Genomic DNA, 19065 nt, shown 5'->3' with positions numbered 1-19065 from the left:
TGCTGTTGTTGCTGCCACCATCTAAGCCTGTGACGATGTTCACTGCATCCTTTATCCTTCTTCAGACTTGGAATTTCATTCCTCAGCGACAGTTTTACTATTTGCTGTTATGTTGTTCATTTTGTTTAAGCAAACACTTTAATATACTCCTGCTTGCCCTCTAATGTGATTCGTTCTGCCTTTTCTGCACTTTGTGTCCCTGCATATGGCATCCATTTCTCTTCACTTAATGTCCAATACATCAATTCCATCAGGATCCCGGCCTAAATTACGTGCTTCGTTTCCCTGACCTGTTTCTTTGGTGGTTTTTATGCAAAAGCATTGGTCTGCTCTTCCAGACGCTGGCAGAAGACCAATAAGGCCCGGTGCCGGGGCACCGTCTCCGTTCGCAGCGCTCCCCCCGCGCCGGGACCAACCCCGGCCGCCGCTCCGGCCTCGGCGGCGAGCCGCGCGTGCCCGCGCACGGGGGGCGGCGGGGCCGGAGGCGGGGAGCGGCCGGCGCTCTCGCGAGAGCCGCGCGCTAGCCCCGCGAGATCGGCGGCTCCCCGCCCGCGTCATGTTTTCCCTGTGACAATCCGGGCCGGGAGGACGCGGCTCCCGGCGGGATCTCCGTGCGCCGCTCTCCGCGCCCCGCCGGGCCCGCGGGGCTCCCGGGCCGAGCGCCGCCGCCTGCCCCCGCCGCTGCCTGGTGAGCGTGCGGCCGCGTGGGGCTGAGGAGCGCGGGCAGGGGCGGGAGGCCTGGGCGAGCCCAGGGCCGGGATGGCTCTCCCCGTGCCCTCCCCTCCCGACAACACCGCGGGGCCGCAGCTGCAGCCGCGGGCGTCCGGGAGCGGGGGAAGGTGCAGGCGGCCGTGAGGAGAGGGGGAGGCAGGTGGGGCCGGTCAGGTGTCACTGCCCTGTTGCTGAGGGAGGGAGAGGGAAGGGCGTCCTCCGGCAGCTCTTCTCCCTTCGTGGGGGCTTTTTGTGCCTTTTCAAAGCGGCATAAACTGTGCGAATTCTACATTGTGCTTCGGCTGAGGTCCTCGGAGCCTGTGCTTTTTCCTCACGAATGCTGTTGTAGTGTGGCCGTGCATTTTCCTTTAAATGTTAAATGCATCTCTGGCTACGTGCATCCCAGGTGGACCCGGCAGGTGTCACAAAATTCAGTCTGCAATTTGTCACGTTTGCCTTCATCAACTGTGTGAATGACTGTAGGTAGGTGTTCCTTGTATCTCCAGACCTGTCATCTGAATTGCACCGTCTTCCCATGGCCTGTTTGTTGGCTCTTGCTTGCAATACTGAAACATTATATGTATACTTTTACTTAGAGATGATTTATTTTGTATTTCAAAGCGAAGGCCTAGCAGTTGTTTTGTTGTTGTGTTTTGGTGTTTTTTTTTTTTTTAACTGCATGTGGTTAATTTCATTGAGATGTTGCTGTACACAAGCTGGTTTTCATGTTTTTTAAAGGGCAGAATTCTATTGTTATGCCCTCTCCCTTTCGGGGTACATAGGAGAGGTTTAATGCAGTTGAAACATTTTATTTTCTGTTGCCACATACCTAAGCTGATTGTTTCCCCGTGAGTGGTGTAATTTCTTGTAGCTGGAAGTGTGCGGTCTATATACAGGTAAACATATCCTGTATGTGTCTGTATATGTGCATGTGTATGTTGTCTTATGAGGTTGATCAGATTTGTAGTTTAGCAGAGTGTTCTATGCTGGTATTTCTTAATAAAACCTCAGTTTACATGTGCTGAATTTAGTGCTCCTTTTTAGAGACACCATATATACCACATTTGCTCCACTGGGATGTGGGACTGTGGAGGACTTTGATCTCAGGGTTAAGTCTCACATAGTTTTGGGGGAACTTATAATAGGTATTTAATTTGGAAAGGTAGACTGTGTACCTGGTCAGTCTACTACTACTTTCCCATTCCACGACAAATCTGGTTTTTGTGTGAAAGATTAAAAGCTGTACAATGTTGTGCTACAGGATGGAATGGCATTGCCAGTCTCCTGTAGCCTTGCACCTATGAGGAATTTGTTAGGTGGCTCTACCACAGTGGTTGTGTTTTAAAATGAAACATCTTAAAGCTTTTTGTCTCTGAATGCAAACCTGTAGTGAGGTTTTCCTCTCTGCTCCTGTGTTCTTATTTAACTATATCATGTATGTTTTGTTCGTTGAACATTAAGACTAAATGAGTTTATGGGGTTGGAAGTATGTAAGTTGAAGTGGGAGTCTTGAAATTATTTTTTGAAACTGTGTAAAGGAGGTGTTTCTCTAATTGTTAATTAAGCATAGGGATGTCAAGTCTTTGATGTATTTTTGCCAAGAGACTGCTTGGCATAGTAAGAATATAACACTGTATTTTTTATTCATTTAATCTGTGAATTGAAAAATAGTTTAACAGTGAAAACTTGTTCTGCTGTTTCAGAACTGTATTAAATAGATAGTAGTTGATTAAAGATCTTTGTTGGGTTTTGACTTTAGTTTACCGATCTGAGGTAGCCATAAAGTTGTTTTTTTTCAAAGAAAACAGTACAGGGGTGCTCTGCAGAAGCATATTAATATTTTAATTTATTAATAATGTTAATATTTTAAATTATCAGTAATGACCGGAGTAGGACCATTTTAAGGATGGGGAAAGCTACATATGAAATTAGCAGTAATATTTGTGTTTGAGTAGTAAAATTATGTATGTTTAACATGTTAAGATGTATAGTATTCCAATTTTTCTTTCTCTTTTTAGTCTTATAATTCTTGTAATACTCATGGGTAGAGATGCATTCATTCCCATTTTAAAAATAAGTAATGGAGACAGAAATTATATATATTTTAGGTAGGCTTGGTGGAGCAGGCATTTGGTTTCTGGTCATAGGTTGTTAGGAAGTCATTAGCCTTTCACAGCACCAGCCTTAGATTCTGTACAGATACTTAATCTTCCTCTGTTCATGTGACTTGAGATATTTTTTATCTTGCACTGGTGTGTTTTAGTTAGAAGTAGGATGCAGTTCTCTATGGCTGTCTTTGACTTCCTGCTGTCAAAGTCGTGGTAGTGAATAGTGAGCACTGTCCTGGTTGTGTTTGCTGTGATTGGCTCTCAGAAGTACTCAAACTCTGAAATTGCTGCCACGGTTTCTTTTTGTCTGTCTCCCTTGCACTGACTGACAGTCAAGTGGAACATTCAAATCTAGTAGGTGTTAGCTCTTTAAAAACATCTGAAGTAGCCCTCAGAAATCGAAGCTCTGCTGTCACAGGGCTGCTTGAAATGAGTGCCAGTGTGCTGCAGCTGCTTGCTGAGTGTTAGAGTCATTCAGAGTAACCCTTGTAACATCTTAATATGAAAAAAAAGAAAACAAAGCCAGTCTGGAGCCCAGTTGGCTACAGGATTTGCCCATCAACAGCAAGCGTAACTGTGACCTTGGAACTGGCCAGGTATATTCCCTGGCCTGTTGTGATTGACCTGATGTCACCAAGCTATTTGGGAGAATGTTCAGGTGGCTCAAGCAATCATCTTCTCTGCTGGAAGTTGGAATTAATTTGCTGCTTAAAGAAGAGCCTTCAGTTTGAATCCTCCTTACTAGTAATGATTTTTTCTTTTGCTGTCAGGACTAGATAATACTGAAATTTCATCCTCAAAACATTTCCTTACAGATGCGTGAATTTACACAACAGAAGTTTCTTTTTCAAGTGGTTATAGTAGGTGTTCTCTGAGTCAAGAAATGCACATGTTAGCAGGAAGTGTTAACACAAAGGGGCGTCCACAACTTAGCTGGGCAACCTGCTCCAATGTCTCCCCACCCTCATTGAGATGTTTCTTCTTTATATCCAATGTAAACCTACTCATATTCAATTTAAAACCATTTGCTGTTGTCCTGTCACCACAGGCCCTGGTAACAGGTATCTCTCCATTGCTCTAATATGCCCCCTTTATATATAGATATAGATATAGATATATAGATCTATCTATATATATGTGTATATATATCTGCTTATCTGTCTAAAGGCTGTAGTCCATCTTTCTGCTTACATGCAGCTAACTGGAAAGTTGAATGTGTTTGAATTTTTACTGTCTGTACATATTGCACTCTCCTGTCTGTTGCTGAGTTTTCAAGTCATGATTTCTAGTAAATACATCTTTAAAACTTCTGTAGTTTTTGCAAGAAAATGTTTGTTCCTGTGTGTTGTGGTGGTTGAAAATATTGTTACTGCCCTACACAGTAGAAATGCAAGTGATTTTACCTTTTGGGGAGAGTGGTAGTGCTAAAACCTCACCATAGTTTTTGTCCCTTTTCCAGTGCAAAATCAGGCACCTTTCTTTGCTCCAATTGTTGCCATGTTTTGATGCATGGGGAATTTCTGCTTCTCAGCTCCTCTTCACTAACTGCCTTTGATGATTGGGTGTGTGGAGCGCCTTGCATTCTCAGCTTTTGTCTCGGTAACCTTAAAGCATCTGAAGAAGTAATGGATTAAATTGATTTTCCAAGTTTATCTGCTGAACAATAATGATAATTTTTATTTCTTCTCTGCTTGGGTAGATTTTGTGCAGCCCCCAGGGGTTTACATTGAGAAGCCATAATTAGGTTTTTGAATCACTTTCTTTTTAAACCCTAAAGCTGGAAGGGCAAATAGCTTTAATTTCATTTTAACATAAAAATAACTTTGTTTTCCTTTAGTCGTCAAAAAGATTTTTGGAGTAACCAGTTGTGACCTGCTGAAAGCATAGGGTTATATTGGTTTCAGTACTGTGCCTGATATTGAATAAATAAATAATCCCACAGGAACCTAAAATCACGTAGGAAGACTAAAAGTGGAGGAGTATCAAGTAGAACCTTACCATGGCTTACTTAACAAATATGAGGTTAGGTGGAATTCAATATTTGGAAAGAAAAGTTGATGGTTGTTTGCATGATGAATCTTATTGTGAATGATTATGTCATTCATTTAGTTTTCATATGCTGAGCAGGAGGCTAATATGAGGAAAGATACTGGCCCTTGTGCTCAGTGTAGACAGATGTTCACATGAATTAATGCTGGTGTGTATTTCACTGTAATGTTTCAGTAGTGAGGGACAATCTGCTGTAGCTGCTGTTCTTGATTGCTTTTTCTGGGTTAGTTCCTTTTGTTCCTTGCTTCTTATTTCAGATTTGTAGGAGACCACAGCTTATTTTTTCTTCACTGTTTTACAGTCCATCTCCTGTTACTAGCACTGCTGCCTTTTTTTTTTTTTTTTTTTTTTTTTCTGCTTCTGAGGACATTTTTTGCTTTCAATTATTTGTGAATTTGTAGTAATTTCTCTGCAGTGCAAGCACTTTCTAATTTATCTTTTTCTGTTTTCCTTTCCCGTGACTGTTTTGGATAGATTCCATTCACCTTGCATCTCTCATGACAGTGTGTCCAGACTACATGGAGAGGCCAAAAAGAACATTTGAAGTGACCTACAGTGCTTTTTGGCCTACAGTGACCTACAGTGCTTTTTTTGAAATACTGAACAGATAACTCTTCTAGCCAACATTATGTCCTGTTGGTTTCAGCTGTCATGGTGTCCCCTTGCCATAAGCCATATGAAATGTCTTGTGGGTTTTACATTTCTGTACATTTCATATTTTTAGTATGTGTCAAGGCAGGATTTCAATTACTTTTCTATATTCTTGGTTTCTAAATCACCTTTCAAGTAAGAGGCTGTAAATGTTGTTTGGAGCTCTGATACCTGCTGCTAAATCCTATATATACAGTCCCTTTTTTAGGAAAAAAGGGAAGGAAATCAGTTCCGTTTAGTTGCACTTTCAGACTGTAAAATTCTAATAAGGATTGCAAAAATTGCTGCACTTCACCAGCTGTCAGCATGTGAAGCAAGATTCTTACTGGGACTTCGTGGCTTCTTTGTAAGAAGTATGAAAGACTGGAATGATAAAAATTTAAGGTAATCTGTCATTTTATGGAATATCAGGAAGTGTTAGGAGTGGAACTTGGCAAAACCAGAGAACAGGCCTTCTGTTGCACAAAATAAAGGTACAGCCATATCTTCAACTTGACATATAGCTCTGGAGTTGTACAGGTTAGGAATTTGACAGAATATTGAGAAAATAATTTAGTAGTCTGGGATACAGACTAAAGACTTTGGTTTACTGGTAAGAATGTTACATGTATTTGAATGAAAAAATAATGTAAAAGGGTTCTAAGTGCTTATGCTAATAAGAAACTGCAATGTTGAAACTTTGAAGAGATTCCGCTTGTATAATGTGGCTGTAATACTGTCATCACAGTCAGGCAGTAAATAGAAACATATTATATTAGGTTTTCTGTCAGATTTTAAGCTGATTAGCTTTTCCAGAGCTGTGATTGGCAATGTACTCAGAACTTCTACTTTATCAAAAATTATCTAAAATAACATCCCAGAATAACTTCTTCAGTAGTCAGTGTCACTTGCAGTGAATGAATTGATTTATATTTTTAATGAGCTGGTAGAATTATCTGATCATTCTGATTGTGAAATCTTTCTTGAGTTTTGTGTGAGCCACAAAATCCTTGATATTCCTGACCCATCACAGAAGTTAATTTCTCACCATTGCAAACAAAGCTTTAACTACTTTTAGCAGCATCAAGAGCTGTAGTGTGATCTGGCTGCCATCTGTTTAAATATTAAATTTTCTACTCCTTTTTAGAAACCTCCCAGGTGGTGTCAGGCTGAAGGGACCTTGAGCATAGGAGGTGCTCTAAGAGTCCCGCAGGTTGAAAATAATCAATGAACTGTTGCAGACTGCAGGCAGCTCACTGTCAATGAACACACGGCGAAGTTTATGTGTGTGGTACAACATCGCAGGCGGGCAGTGGACAGAATTCAGTTTCACAACCAGATCTTCATATTTAGTTTCGGTGTTTCCTGCCTATTTGACTGTATAGACAGACTTCTTGTGTTGCAAGCTTTTGTAATTAGGTTCCCATAAAATAAATGTAGTCAGCTTCTGACAAAGGTTGCTGAAATTGCTGGTTGCAGAGAGGGAGAGAGTGAATGCTTGTGAGGTTTATTTTTCCTCTGAGAAAACTTTTTATTTTTAGGACATAGAATATTTACAGCTTTATAGGTGCAGTTTTTCAAGAGCTTTGCAGAAGATAAAGCTTTCGGCCACTTTTGTAGGAGGTCTAAGAACCTGAGCACTTGGCTTCTGTCAGAGTAATTGTTTTTGTGTGCGCTTGATTTCTGCTGTAGTCGGGCTAAGTTAAAGAGAAGCATGGTAGCATGTAGCTTTGTCAAATTCCATCCTTGTTATATCTTCAGTGTGTGTGCTAGTGTCACTGATTTAAGAAAATGGATTTTCTTCATACTAATTGAAGATACTGTATATAATTTTATGCAATTTATGTGTTTGAAAATCTCCATGGACTGTGAGTAGTGCTGCCTACCTTAAACACTAGGTCAAAATATTCCCCTCGTTGGCTGTGTTCATTTGACAACACTTTATGTAACATGAGTTTTGCTTTTTATCCCTGCGTTACAATGTTGACTTCTTTGGACCTTGTACAGGGAGGAAAGCTCAAAGCTGTAAAATAACAATTAAGCAGGAAGATTCAGGTTTGTACAAGCAATGGGAAATCACTGTGCTTCAAGATTTACCTACATTTCTGAGCTGATTGTTCATATTTTCCTCTTCGCAGCCTGAGCAGCAGTTGCACCTTCTTCCTCCTTATCTATGGACTTCTATTATTCTTGCTGGAATATCAGTGATTACCTGCATTTGGCAATGAGGTGGAGCCAATCTGTTGGAGACGATGATGTTTGGGGGGTGGGAAAGGGCCCTAAAATCAGCTCCTCCCTTCCACATGTTTTGATGGTTTCTGTGTGTTGATAAGTTGAGTGTGTGTGCTAAGGACTGAAAAAGCAAAACATGTTTTGTGGGGACACTGCTCTTACACTCTCTAATCAAATCTAGATATAATTCTAGATATAATGCTAGATATAATTCTACTTTTTAAGTATCTTTTCTACAACTTTCTTTAAAACAAAACGTAAACCCTTCAATTTTTTGTTGTCTTGGCTTTCATACTTACATGCCTTCCTGCAGGAATTCAGTGTTACCTCTCTTTAATTGCCTCGAGCTGTTCCTGATATTCCTGATCTCCTCAAAAGGAGCTACAGTGTGATGTAGCCTCACTGTACAGGTTCTGCCCAATCTCCAATTTTCTTTAAATTATTCCAACAGTCTTTCTCTTAGATCTACACACAACAACTTCTGAGGAGCTTTTTTAAATTCTAAGCATTTTTAAAAATCTCAACCCTAGAAGGGAGCTTCCTATTTACTTTTATCAGGATGAATTTGTTGGCTGCATGGAGGTGGTTCTTGGGTGACATTCAAGTATCTCCCATAATTTCTGAGCTGATATGGAAAGGAAAGACTATGGAAATTCCTTTGGGGAATTGTCTATGTTCTGTCCAAGACCTGGCTTTCCTGCTGGACTCAGAAACAGGAACTTAATAGCTTTATGGACTTCAACCTTCAACCCCATGCTGAAGTCCTTTGTCAATTATTCTCATTTTCCCCTGTTCACTTGGAATATAGGAGTACTTGGGGCAGTTTCCAAAGTCCTCACTCCTTTGAAGTGAGGACTTTGGAGTTGAAGTTGAGAATTTCCCATACTAGCTTCTTTGAGTTGAAGTTGAGAATTTCCCATACTAACTTCTTTGAGTTGAAGTTGAGAATTTCCCATACTAGCTTCTTTAGTAATGTTTTTTTCCCCCCCCCTTGTGAGTTCTTATTCTTGCATTTGAAGGTGATCAAAGCTGTCCCACTTACCTCAAAGTGACAAGACCTAAAAACTTCTTCGTTTCCTCAAGCTGTAGTAAAAATCTGAAAAAAGTATTTGTTCTTAGAGGTTTGACAGTCTTCATGTCTGTGCCAACCAAGTGGATTTATGAGAAATCTTTAGTGTTTCCTTTGTTCCCTTTCTAGAAAAATCTCTTTCCATAGCTAATTTAGGAGATGGTCGTAAGTGGCTGGAAAATCTACTGTTACTTCTCAGTTCCATTTTACCTTATGTATGTCACTTTATATAAACACCAAAAAAAAAATTATACAGAATTTTCTTGATAATTTCACTTTGATGTTAACTGAAATGCTTTGGAAGAATTATTCCCCTTTGGAAATAAATAATTGTTGCAGAAAGATTATTTGTGTTTCAGACAAATTCATGAAACGCAGATATTTTAGTATCTAATACAAATATAAAAATATAAATACATATAAATATATATGTATCTATGCATGTATATATAAAAATACTGAAATATTTGTGGTGGAATACCTATTTTATTGTATCTCCTGGTCAGTTGTACATTAAGGTGTTAGTCATCCATACAGTCAGTGACTTGGTATTGTATATATGAAATAAGCAAACTGGGATTAATGACAAGATCAAATTCTTCTTTCTGTTTCTGTGATTAAATTGCTGTTTGGCAGAGGGAAAGAAGGAACAGCATTCAGAGTTTATCTCCTCAAAATTTATTTCTGTTTCATGGAAATAACTTGTAGTTAGATGCATCTTCAGTCTTTTACTTTATTCTTGTTTGAGATAGGGGAATAGTTCTTTTTCCTAAAAAAAGATGCAGTTTTTCTCAGTGAAAGAATTGGCTGTTTGGCCTATTTAATTATTGATATAAGCTTAATTTGAATTTTAATATACCCAATTGTCTGTTGTATTTAATAATGACTTGCAATAGGCCATTTGCACTTTTAATACATGTAATTTATTAGTTATTGTAGGCAAGCTTCCACCACAAAAATTAATATATTAAGTGACCTGTAAAAATTAGCTGGTGGTTTGAGGCTATATTGATTCCTATTTAAGAAAAAACAAACTTTTTAATAACGTAGCATATTTTAAATTCTTTAACATTATTTGCTAGGCCACTGAAGACTGCATGCTTTCCCTAAAATATGACAGCTTTCCTCTTTTTCCTTATTTTTCTCAAGAGGGAAGATCTTAAGTGTATCAGTTATTAATAGTGTATACTCTGTCTTGCTGACAGACATTTGCAGGCTCTTGGTTTTGTGTTTATTTTTTCCTTAAGTGCAGCAAACACATCTAATCAAAAACTTCATTAAAATCATAATTAATTAAATAGATGAAGAGAAATAAATTAATAAAGGGTTAATGAAATTTGTCATCAGCTTTCTTTCTGAGTCCTTGGCTGTGTGGAAATGCATGCCGATCACCGAATTATTATTGTTTTGCAATCACTGGCTGCTTGTAAGGTGATTTGTTTGAATTTGAGATGCATCCTATTACCTCCTGTCTATGCTTACTCGTTATTGCAAGGTGTGGAAACTTGATTCTGAGCTTAGAATTCGAGTGGTAGTTTGGCTATGTGGTGTGGTTTTTTACATGATGGGGAGCAGATCATGAACAGACCAGAAGTAGTACCTGGTTTTGACTTTTGAGCTTGAAGAGACAGAATCAGGGGACACACAATCAGTCTGCAGTGGGATTCAGCTTTGGAAGTTACAGGTTCACATTCAGGTGCATTTAAAGCAATGGACTGATAAAAGGGAAAAGAACCTTTGTCTCTGCTGCAGGTAATCTCCGTGTTTCTTATAACATTAAAAGAGACCTCTCTTAAGAAGTTTTTCTTCCATAATTTAAATGATCTACTCTCCTCTTAGCTCAGGCGAAAGCCTTCCCTGATTATATTCCTTGTGTTTTCACAGGTTTCATTTTAAAATTCTTTTCCTCACATTCCCTTTCATCTGATGTAAGAGGAGCAAACAGCACTTGTGTCCAGTGCAGTGATGGGTAACAGCAGCTCTCCCTGTGCTTGTGCACTTACTCCAGTAGAGGATTTGATGAGCCTGAGCCTTTCCTTGAGTTTTGTTGCAGCACTGGCTGTGGTTCTTAGGGTGAACCAGCTCTGAAAGCAGGCTTGGTTATCTTCATGTGTCTTTCTGTGTAGCTCAAGTTGCTGCCACTGCTGTTCTGAAAGAAAAATTCTACATCCCTGATCCATAGAACTTGGCTTTCAGGGTTTGATATATGCATTTTCCACCCACTGTTCCCTGGAGTAAGCTTTTGAAATAGGTGTTACATTTGGTAACACTGTTGAAATCTTTGTTCAGCTATGAGTTTTAAGTCGCATTTTAGTTGATTTGCCAACAGGCAGCAGTGAAATATATGCAAAAATTTATTGCCCCAAAATGGTGATTTCCTCAACAGGAACTGTGGTTCTAAAAGATATGACAAATAAGTTGCATTGCACATTCTCATGATTCACTTCTTTTTTTTTTTTTTTTTTCCCCCTGAGGAGCAGGAGGAGAAAGGGAGGCATACGGGCAGATGAGCTGGATGTTTTGTTTTGTTTTGTTTGTTTGTTTAATATAAATCCCAGAAAGTTCTGGGTACTTTAGTTTGAAGTGTTTTAAGTGTTCCAGTGTTGAAATAGCTTTATAAAGCTGTTGCTATACATTTAGATTTATGATGATGAGAGAAGAGTACATTTCTCCGCCTGTCATATGTTTCTGGCTTCTCCCTTTGTGCTTGGCTATGTGATCAGCATGTTCACTAAGTGTGTGGGACTGCACCCTGTGGGACTGGCCTACCCTGCATGCTTGGTACCTTCCACATGTTCACCTGACCCTGCAGTGGTCAAATACAGGGAAACAGCAGTGAGCGTTCACTTGAGTTTTCAAAGCCAAATTTTCTTTTTGTCTGCCGTAAAAAGAACTCAGATGTTCATGTCTAGGCTCTGGAGCAATTATAAACCTTGTATTTGTGGCAGTGAGCTGGAAGAAATAAACCCTACCTATACCCTGTGTAACTGTTACCTGGTTTCTGCTTAATTTCAGTGATCTGTAGTTGTTACATGCAGAGACAGAGATCTTTTACATTTGTATTCAGAGACCATTTCCAGGATTATGAGCAGTGTCTGGTTAAAGCCTTCTGCCTTTCACATGAAACTGAATGTTGTTTTCAAGGTGGACCAACGATTTTTTCTTTAAGCTGCAGAGGGGGAGACTAGGGCACTGCTAAGAGCTCAGTTTCAAGCTTCAGTCTCTATTTTTAGAGATGCGTACAAGGGCAGGAGGGAAAAAAATCTATCAGTTTTCAGGAAAAGCAGCAATATTTGCACCTTTGAGCTACATGAGCACATCTCAAAGTTTCTGAAAGAAGAGTGGCTGGTGAAAGCATAAAGTCTGTTTGGGAACTTCTTAATGGAGCTACATCCCCATGTTTTACCTCTTGATAAGGCACAAACTTCGCATAAGACCAGAGTTAGGGTGCTTTCATTAATTGGCCTTACAGTTTCTGTTAGGATCCAATGGTAGTTAGCAAATACTTTCTGACAAATGATAGTGTTGCTCTTTCTTAGTCAGCAGGGTCCTGGGTGTAATAGTACCTGTCTGTGTCACTTTGAGGCTGAGCTGCTGGGAAGTTTTGTGGTGTGAGTAGACAGAAGGTGTGTCTTGTATGAAATGCAAGGAATGCTCCCTGCTCTGAATGGTACTTAACAGCTGTGGCTCCAGTTTCTGTGGGATAGACCTGGGTAAGGGTCTGCTATAGTGCAACAGCAGTTACTTGGGTCAGGCTCACGTAAAGCTTTTTTGAAGGTATGTAAAGCTTTTTTTAAGGTATTCATCTGTAGGGAAAATTAGGCTGAAATAAAAGTAGGTGCTTAATAGCACACAGTATGCTTTTTTGGCACATGTATTGGCAGAATAACTGTAGTAGTTTATGTTTTTAATTTGTGATTTTAGGTGTGAAATGTCAAGATAAAATGAGGACCAAATTGCACTGCCTGTTACCCGTTGTCCTACAAGCACGACATGGCAGCAGCCCTGACTTTCACTGCATGGCAGAGACTCCCTCCACCCCCAGGAGTTTAGTTTGAAATTAGATCAAATAGGGCTCACACTACCAAAGGACACAAAACTCTCCTTTAGGAATTATAGTACTTTTTGGTGAAATTGTAATGTGTTAGGACTTACAGGGTCAAAGAACAGAGAGTAATCGTTCAGAACCTATGTAGCCCATGGTTAATGATTATAAAACAGGAGTTAAACACATCTGTTTTGTACAATAGGAGGTAAGGCGTTACTTTAAAGAAAATTCTTTTAAGAGGAGCAGTTTGAAAACACTGACTTTGAGGAAGCCTCTTTTCCTATTAAGCCATAAACTACCTTGAAAAAACTTAAGAGTTGACATCAAGAATCCTCTTGAAGAACTGGAGTTCTAAATGCTATCGGCATTAAAATTAGTAACTCGAGTGTCTCTTTAGGATCAGAATGTTTTTTAATTTGTTAATTTTTAAAATTTTCTCAGATATAGACTTAAAAAGAACCTGGGACTCCACTAGTGGTGATCAGTCTGTGTTCTTGTACGCGAGAAACTTTTCAAACTCAGTGTATGTTTTTAGGAATTGTGATCCTTTATTCAGATAGAATAGCAAAATATCATACCATTACATGGATGTTCCTGCAGACATAACTCATCATAGTGCTGAGATATGCTTATCAGCCCTGCACCTTTGTGTTTCTTGACATCTAAATCTTAAATTGCCTTTTCTGTTGAATGCTGTTCATCACACTTAGCAGAATTAAATTTGCTTTATGTGAATTTTTGTACGTATGGATTTAGAAAATGCAGACTGACTTACAATAAAATTCTTACATCATGTTAAGTAAGTTGCACATGCATGTGGGTCACATGGTGAAACTGGTAATTCTTGGTGGTCAATCTTTTACTGCTTACCTTCTGAAAGGATTATTTGTCCTTCTGTAAGTAATAAGATCTGTAGATAATATTGCATAACCTATTGACAGGTTTTTTTTCATCTTCAGGACCAATGGCAAAGAAGTAAACCAGCATGGCAGCTATGGTCCCACCTGTGAAGCTGAAGTGGCTTGAACACCTAAACAGCTCATGGATCACAGAAGACAGTGAATCTATTGCAACAAGGGAAGGAGTTTCTGTCTTGTATGCTAAGTTAGTTAGCAATAAAGAAGTAGTGCCATTGCCCCAGCAGGTTCTGTGCCTCAAGGGACCTCAGTTACCAGATTTTGAGCGGGAATCTTTATCTAGTGATGAACAGGACCACTACTTGGATGCCCTTCTTAGCAGCCAGCTGGCACTGGCAAAGATGGTGTGCTCAGACTCTCCATTTGCTGGAGCTCTTCGAAAGCGTCTCCTTGTGCTGCAGCGTGTCTTCTATGCACTTTCTAATAAATACCACGATAAGGGAAAGGTGAAACAGCAACAGCATTCACCAGAAAGCAGTTCTGGATCCACAGATGTGCACTCTGTCAGTGAACGCCCGAGGTCAAGCACAGATGCACTCATAGAAATGGGAGTTCGGACTGGATTGAGCTTGTTATTTGCACTGCTGAGACAAAGCTGGATGATGCCTGTGGCAGGACCTGGCCTCAGTCTCTGCAATGATGTTATCCATACTGCAATAGAAGTTGTGAGCTCTTTACCACCTTTGTCTCTAGCAAATGAAAGCAAGATTCCGCCAATGGGTTTGGACTGTTTGTCCCAAGTAACAACTTTTCTTAAAGGAGTAACGATTCCAAACTCTGGGGCAGATACTCTAGGTCGTAGATTAGCTTCTGAGTTGCTTCTTGGTTTGGCTGCCCAACGAGGTGCCTTGAGGTACCTTCTTGAATGGATAGAAATGGCTTTAGGTGCTTCAGCTGTAGTAAACACCATGGAGAAAACCAAGTTACTGCAAAGTCCAGAAGGGATGATCAGCTTTGATTGTTTTATGAGTATATTGACCCAGATGCGACGATCTCTGGTAGGTAAAACCAGCTTTGGATTTTCTGAATTGCAATGTAGTTGCATTCTTAACTGAGTAGTTTCTCTACCCCAAATGCCAGTTTGCTGAATATGTTAGAATTGGGGCTTTTTTTTGTGATTTCCCCTCCCCCCCATGTTTTCATTGTTACCCCCCATCTCTTTCTCGCCCTTCCTGCCCACCTTTTTCCTCATAGGTAAAGATGAAACCGCAGAACAGTCTCTATGTTGTCATTTTGGTGTTATTCTCTAACTTCAGGGGAAGAATCAAGGACATACTTGATCCACTTGGACTTGTACATTTAAGTTCATAGCAGAAAAAGTTTGAAAATTCAAAGTTCCACAATACACCTTGTTTCCTATTAGTTACTATTTTTGCACATTCCTGCTCCCCCATTCCCCTACGCCTCTGCTTATTCATCTTCAGGATGGTTCAGCAGTTTTGGTGATGCTCAGAAATTAATGTGATAGAAAGTGAGCTAAATTGAAAGTGTGGCACATTGTTTTGTATATTGAGTGCTCACTGCTGGTGCTAGATGAATATTGCTTTTCAAGGTATGAAATTATTGCACAGTACACAGAAGCTGTGGCAAGCTTCTGTCTCATGGTGCTCAGACTGAAGCAGGAAATTACTTTTCCCCTCAAGTGGTCATACTTTTCTTTCAGGCTTGTACTGCTTGTTAATAAACATAAATTTTAAAATCTAAAAAAGATCTAAAAAATATTTTGAAAAATGAGGTCCATGAGAAGAGCATGGCAGTAGCAGTATCTGAATTGGAATAAATGTTGTGATGGGCAACTTTATTTGGTGTTGGATTTGGGCTATATATACAATTAGAGACCAAAATATGAAAGGTATGTAAACATAAAATTATTTATGATTAGTAATTTAAAAATAATTATCACTTGAGACACAAATAACATGCATTTCATTACAAAATAGTATTGGGAAAAGTTAACTCCAAACCCAGATACCTTCATAAAACTGAATTGGTAAGAATGTTGGACTAGCACTTGTGACAGTTTTGTTTTCCTGAAGTGTCTGCAGGTATCACAGCTCAGGAGACAGGTAGGGTACTTATGCTTTTATGGAAAGTGCCATTAGTTCTTGCTTAGCCATAAGAACAAATCCCTAATATATTTTGTTCAGGTGGACTGTTGCTGTATCGGAGGCGTATTTCTCCTAATAACAACATTTAAATATTGTAGGGATCATCTGCTGATCGAAGTCAATGGAGAGAGCCAACCAGAACATCAGATGGCTTATGTTCTCTTTATGAGGCAGCTCTGTGTTTATTTGAAGAGGTATGTCTTGAAAAAAACTTTTATGTTACTGTAGTTTGCTTCCTCTTCACACATGTGATTTGTGTGCATATGTGGGTGTAGTTATTCTGGGGTCAAAGAGGTGCAAAAAAGGTTGAAAAATGAAGATGTAGTGAGTCAAAGTCGTTAAGCTAATTAGTTGTCAAGCTAATGATGTGGTCGTGGTGATTTGTATTTTAGACAGTTACCATGTTGAGGGGCAATTGAAGCTGCATTAAACACTGTGACTGTATAGGATGAAATATAAAATGCTACTGTGCAATAAATCTCTGGTTTGAACAGGTTTGTCGAATGGCCTCAGACTATTCAAGGACATGTGCCAGCCCTGACAGCATTCAAACGGGCGATGCTCCCATTGTGTCGGAGACCTGTGAGGTGTATGTGTGGGGCAGTAACAGCAGTCACCAGCTGGTGGAAGGAACTCAAGAGAAAATACTTCAACCCAAGCTTGCTCCAAGCTTTTCTGATGCACAGACGGTGAGTGACATCTGTTAGTGGTGCGTTATGTAACATTCAGCAGCTCCGTTGTCACAGTATGAAATTGAAAATAGTACTTTTATTTCTGAGTGTCAAGTTGTAATGAAGCAAATTGTAATGAATGATGTTCCAAACTGGTCACACAGGTTATTTTACTGAGAATATCTCACTACTTTTATTGATGCCTGGGAAAACCATTCTGGTTTGGTTTTAGTGACATGCACAGATAAATATCCATGTAACAAGAATGGCTGAGTTACCTGACTTGCTCTGTGGAGACAAGTGTAGCTGCCTGTAGTTTTTTTTGGTGGGTTTGCTTTGGTTTTGGTTTGGTTGGTTTTTGGTGGGGTTTTTTTTGTTTGTTTGATTTGTTCTGGTTTTTGTTTTGTTTGGTTTTTTTAATTGTTGGTTAAAAGGTGTCTTAACGACTTCATACTCTTTTCCATTGGTGGTTTTCACACCAGAGATTGCTGAATTTAAAGCTCCAAATTGGACTAGCTGCTGACACAGCAATCTTAATTAGCTTTCTGAAAATCAGTCTACATGCTCTCTCTGCTCACAGTCACAGATTCTGCAGTTGCAGCTGAGCACTTCTATTGATGCATGACCCAGAATATAATAGTTTGCTTTTCTGGTACTATATTGGCCTTGCAGTGTTGACTTAAGTAAAAGTACTTTCTGGTCACTAGACAATTTAGGTGCATTTTGTGGAATTGTTTCTATGGACGTCACTGATGTATTTTATATTTCAATGGTTTGCAGGACCGGACATCATAAAGCAAGTTTATGCATTCAGAAAACTTTCAAGATGTTTGAAAGACTAATACACAAGAATGCATGATCTGAATGAATGTATTATTCTTTTAATAGTGCTGTATACAACTACAGAACAAATTTATGTGATTTTTCCACTTAGCCTTCCACTTGATGATTGTGGTAGGATTATCTGTATGAAGACTTTCATTCCCATTGAATAGGGCTGTGGCCACCTTTTGGGGCTGGTTTATGGTGTGCCTTTATGCGCCATGATGGAACCTGCTCTGCACTTCTGCTGTGTTAAGATTCCTATAGGGAATGATTTCTCTGTTAGTCCCTTTGCTGTTGGGTCATTCCTCAGCTGAGCACTGACTTCCCAATAGGGGCAAGTTCTTATTTTCTTAAAAGTTTTTGATCTTATTTCTTTGATGTTCACGTGATTAAAGTTTATAGTCTCAAGTGAGTGGATTTTTAGCATTTGGTTTATTTTTGGGATGTTACCGCTTGGTACAGATTAAATTAAGCAAAACCTACAGTGTTTTATCAAAGCTGTTACTTTGTCTTTTTTGCTTTTAAAACATTAAGATTTCCATCCGTGAGTTTTGGAGATCTGAATGCAGCACAAATTCTACAGTCTGTAGAAGAGATACAAATAAATAAAATAATCGCTGTTCATTTACTTTAGTCTATTGTGAAAATAGAATTAGTTGTAACATATTTCCCAAGAATTTTAGTTTAACTGATTGCTGAAATGCAAATTATTTGGACATTGTGTTATATTTAGTTTTTCCATCATTTTATATGAAGAAATCTGAAATTCTGTTAAAAAATACAGACTTCTAGACCTATGTGTAAATTTGTCTAATCTCTGTATTTCTCTATTACATCCTTTTTTCTCTTTGTAGATTGAAGCTGGACAATATTGTACATTTGTCATTTCTACGGATGGTTCTGTTAGAGCCTGTGGAAAAGGCAGCTACGGGAGACTGGGACTAGGAGACTCCAACAATCAGTCCACATTGAAAAAATTGACTTTTGAGCCTCACAGGTCTATTAAAAAGGTGTCGTCTTCAAAAGGATCTGATGGTCACACTTTAGCATTTACAACAGAAGGGGAAGTCTTCAGCTGGGGTGACGGTGACTACGGAAAACTGGGACATGGAAATAGTTCAACTCAGAAATATCCCAAACTTATTCAGGGTCCCCTGCAAGGGAAGGTATGTTTTGTATAGTGGAGCACGTGCTTTTCTTCTGTTCAGCTGGGATGTTGTGTAAAGTTTGAAATAGATAAAATCCTAAGAAAAAGTTCTGTGTTCTCTCTAGACTTCTCTTTGAGGCTGGGTCTGCTTGCAACAAAACACTGGAGCTTATGATTGCCTGTAGCCCTGTGATTTTGGCAGTGGCATTGTCAGGAAAGCTTCTCATAGCCTTGAGTCAAACTTGTTCAGGGGCTTTCGCTGAATTGCAGTTTGAATTTTGCTAGCTGCAACATCAAGGCTTTCGCATATAGCTTGTTTAGTGTCTTAAACATCCACTGATGCTGCTTTTTTCTTCTCTGAGACTATGATATCATGATGCTAAACCTGCTTGATAAATTGTTAGTAGTTTTACATATAAACTTTTTATGTACTTATTTCTCCTTATCAAGTAAACAGAAAAGATTGCAAAGATTATGTGTGTACTTGATCCATGTGAATGGACAAGGTAGTTTATGTTGACTCCTTCTGAAACTTGACTCTCCTTGATTT

The 19065-nt window shown here is 39.3% G+C and overlaps 1 protein-coding gene across 5 annotated transcripts in view; it reads left to right on the top strand.

Moving 5' to 3' along the window:
* Positions 1-573: 573 nt before the first annotated feature.
* HERC1 (HECT and RLD domain containing E3 ubiquitin protein ligase family member 1) overlaps positions 574-19065 on the top strand; it is an 83296-nt gene continuing 64804 nt past the window's right edge. For all 5 annotated transcript variants that reach the window (XM_084213864.1, XM_084213862.1, XM_084213863.1 and 2 more), the window contains exons 1-5: positions 574-688; positions 13807-14762; positions 15971-16066; positions 16367-16561; positions 18223-18534. In XM_084213864.1, the coding sequence (XP_084069990.1) occupies positions 13833-14762; positions 15971-16066; positions 16367-16561; positions 18223-18534 (1533 nt within the window). In that variant the 5' untranslated portion in view covers positions 574-688; positions 13807-13832. The remainder of the gene's footprint in view (positions 689-13806; positions 14763-15970; positions 16067-16366; positions 16562-18222; positions 18535-19065) is intronic.

Source organism: Fringilla coelebs (genome assembly GCF_963513975.1).
Source record: "Fringilla coelebs genome assembly, chromosome: 12".
Taxonomy (NCBI): domain Eukaryota; kingdom Metazoa; phylum Chordata; class Aves; order Passeriformes; family Fringillidae; genus Fringilla; species Fringilla coelebs.
Note: the sequence above shows the minus strand (reverse complement) of the source record. Positions and strands in the feature narration are given on the sequence as shown.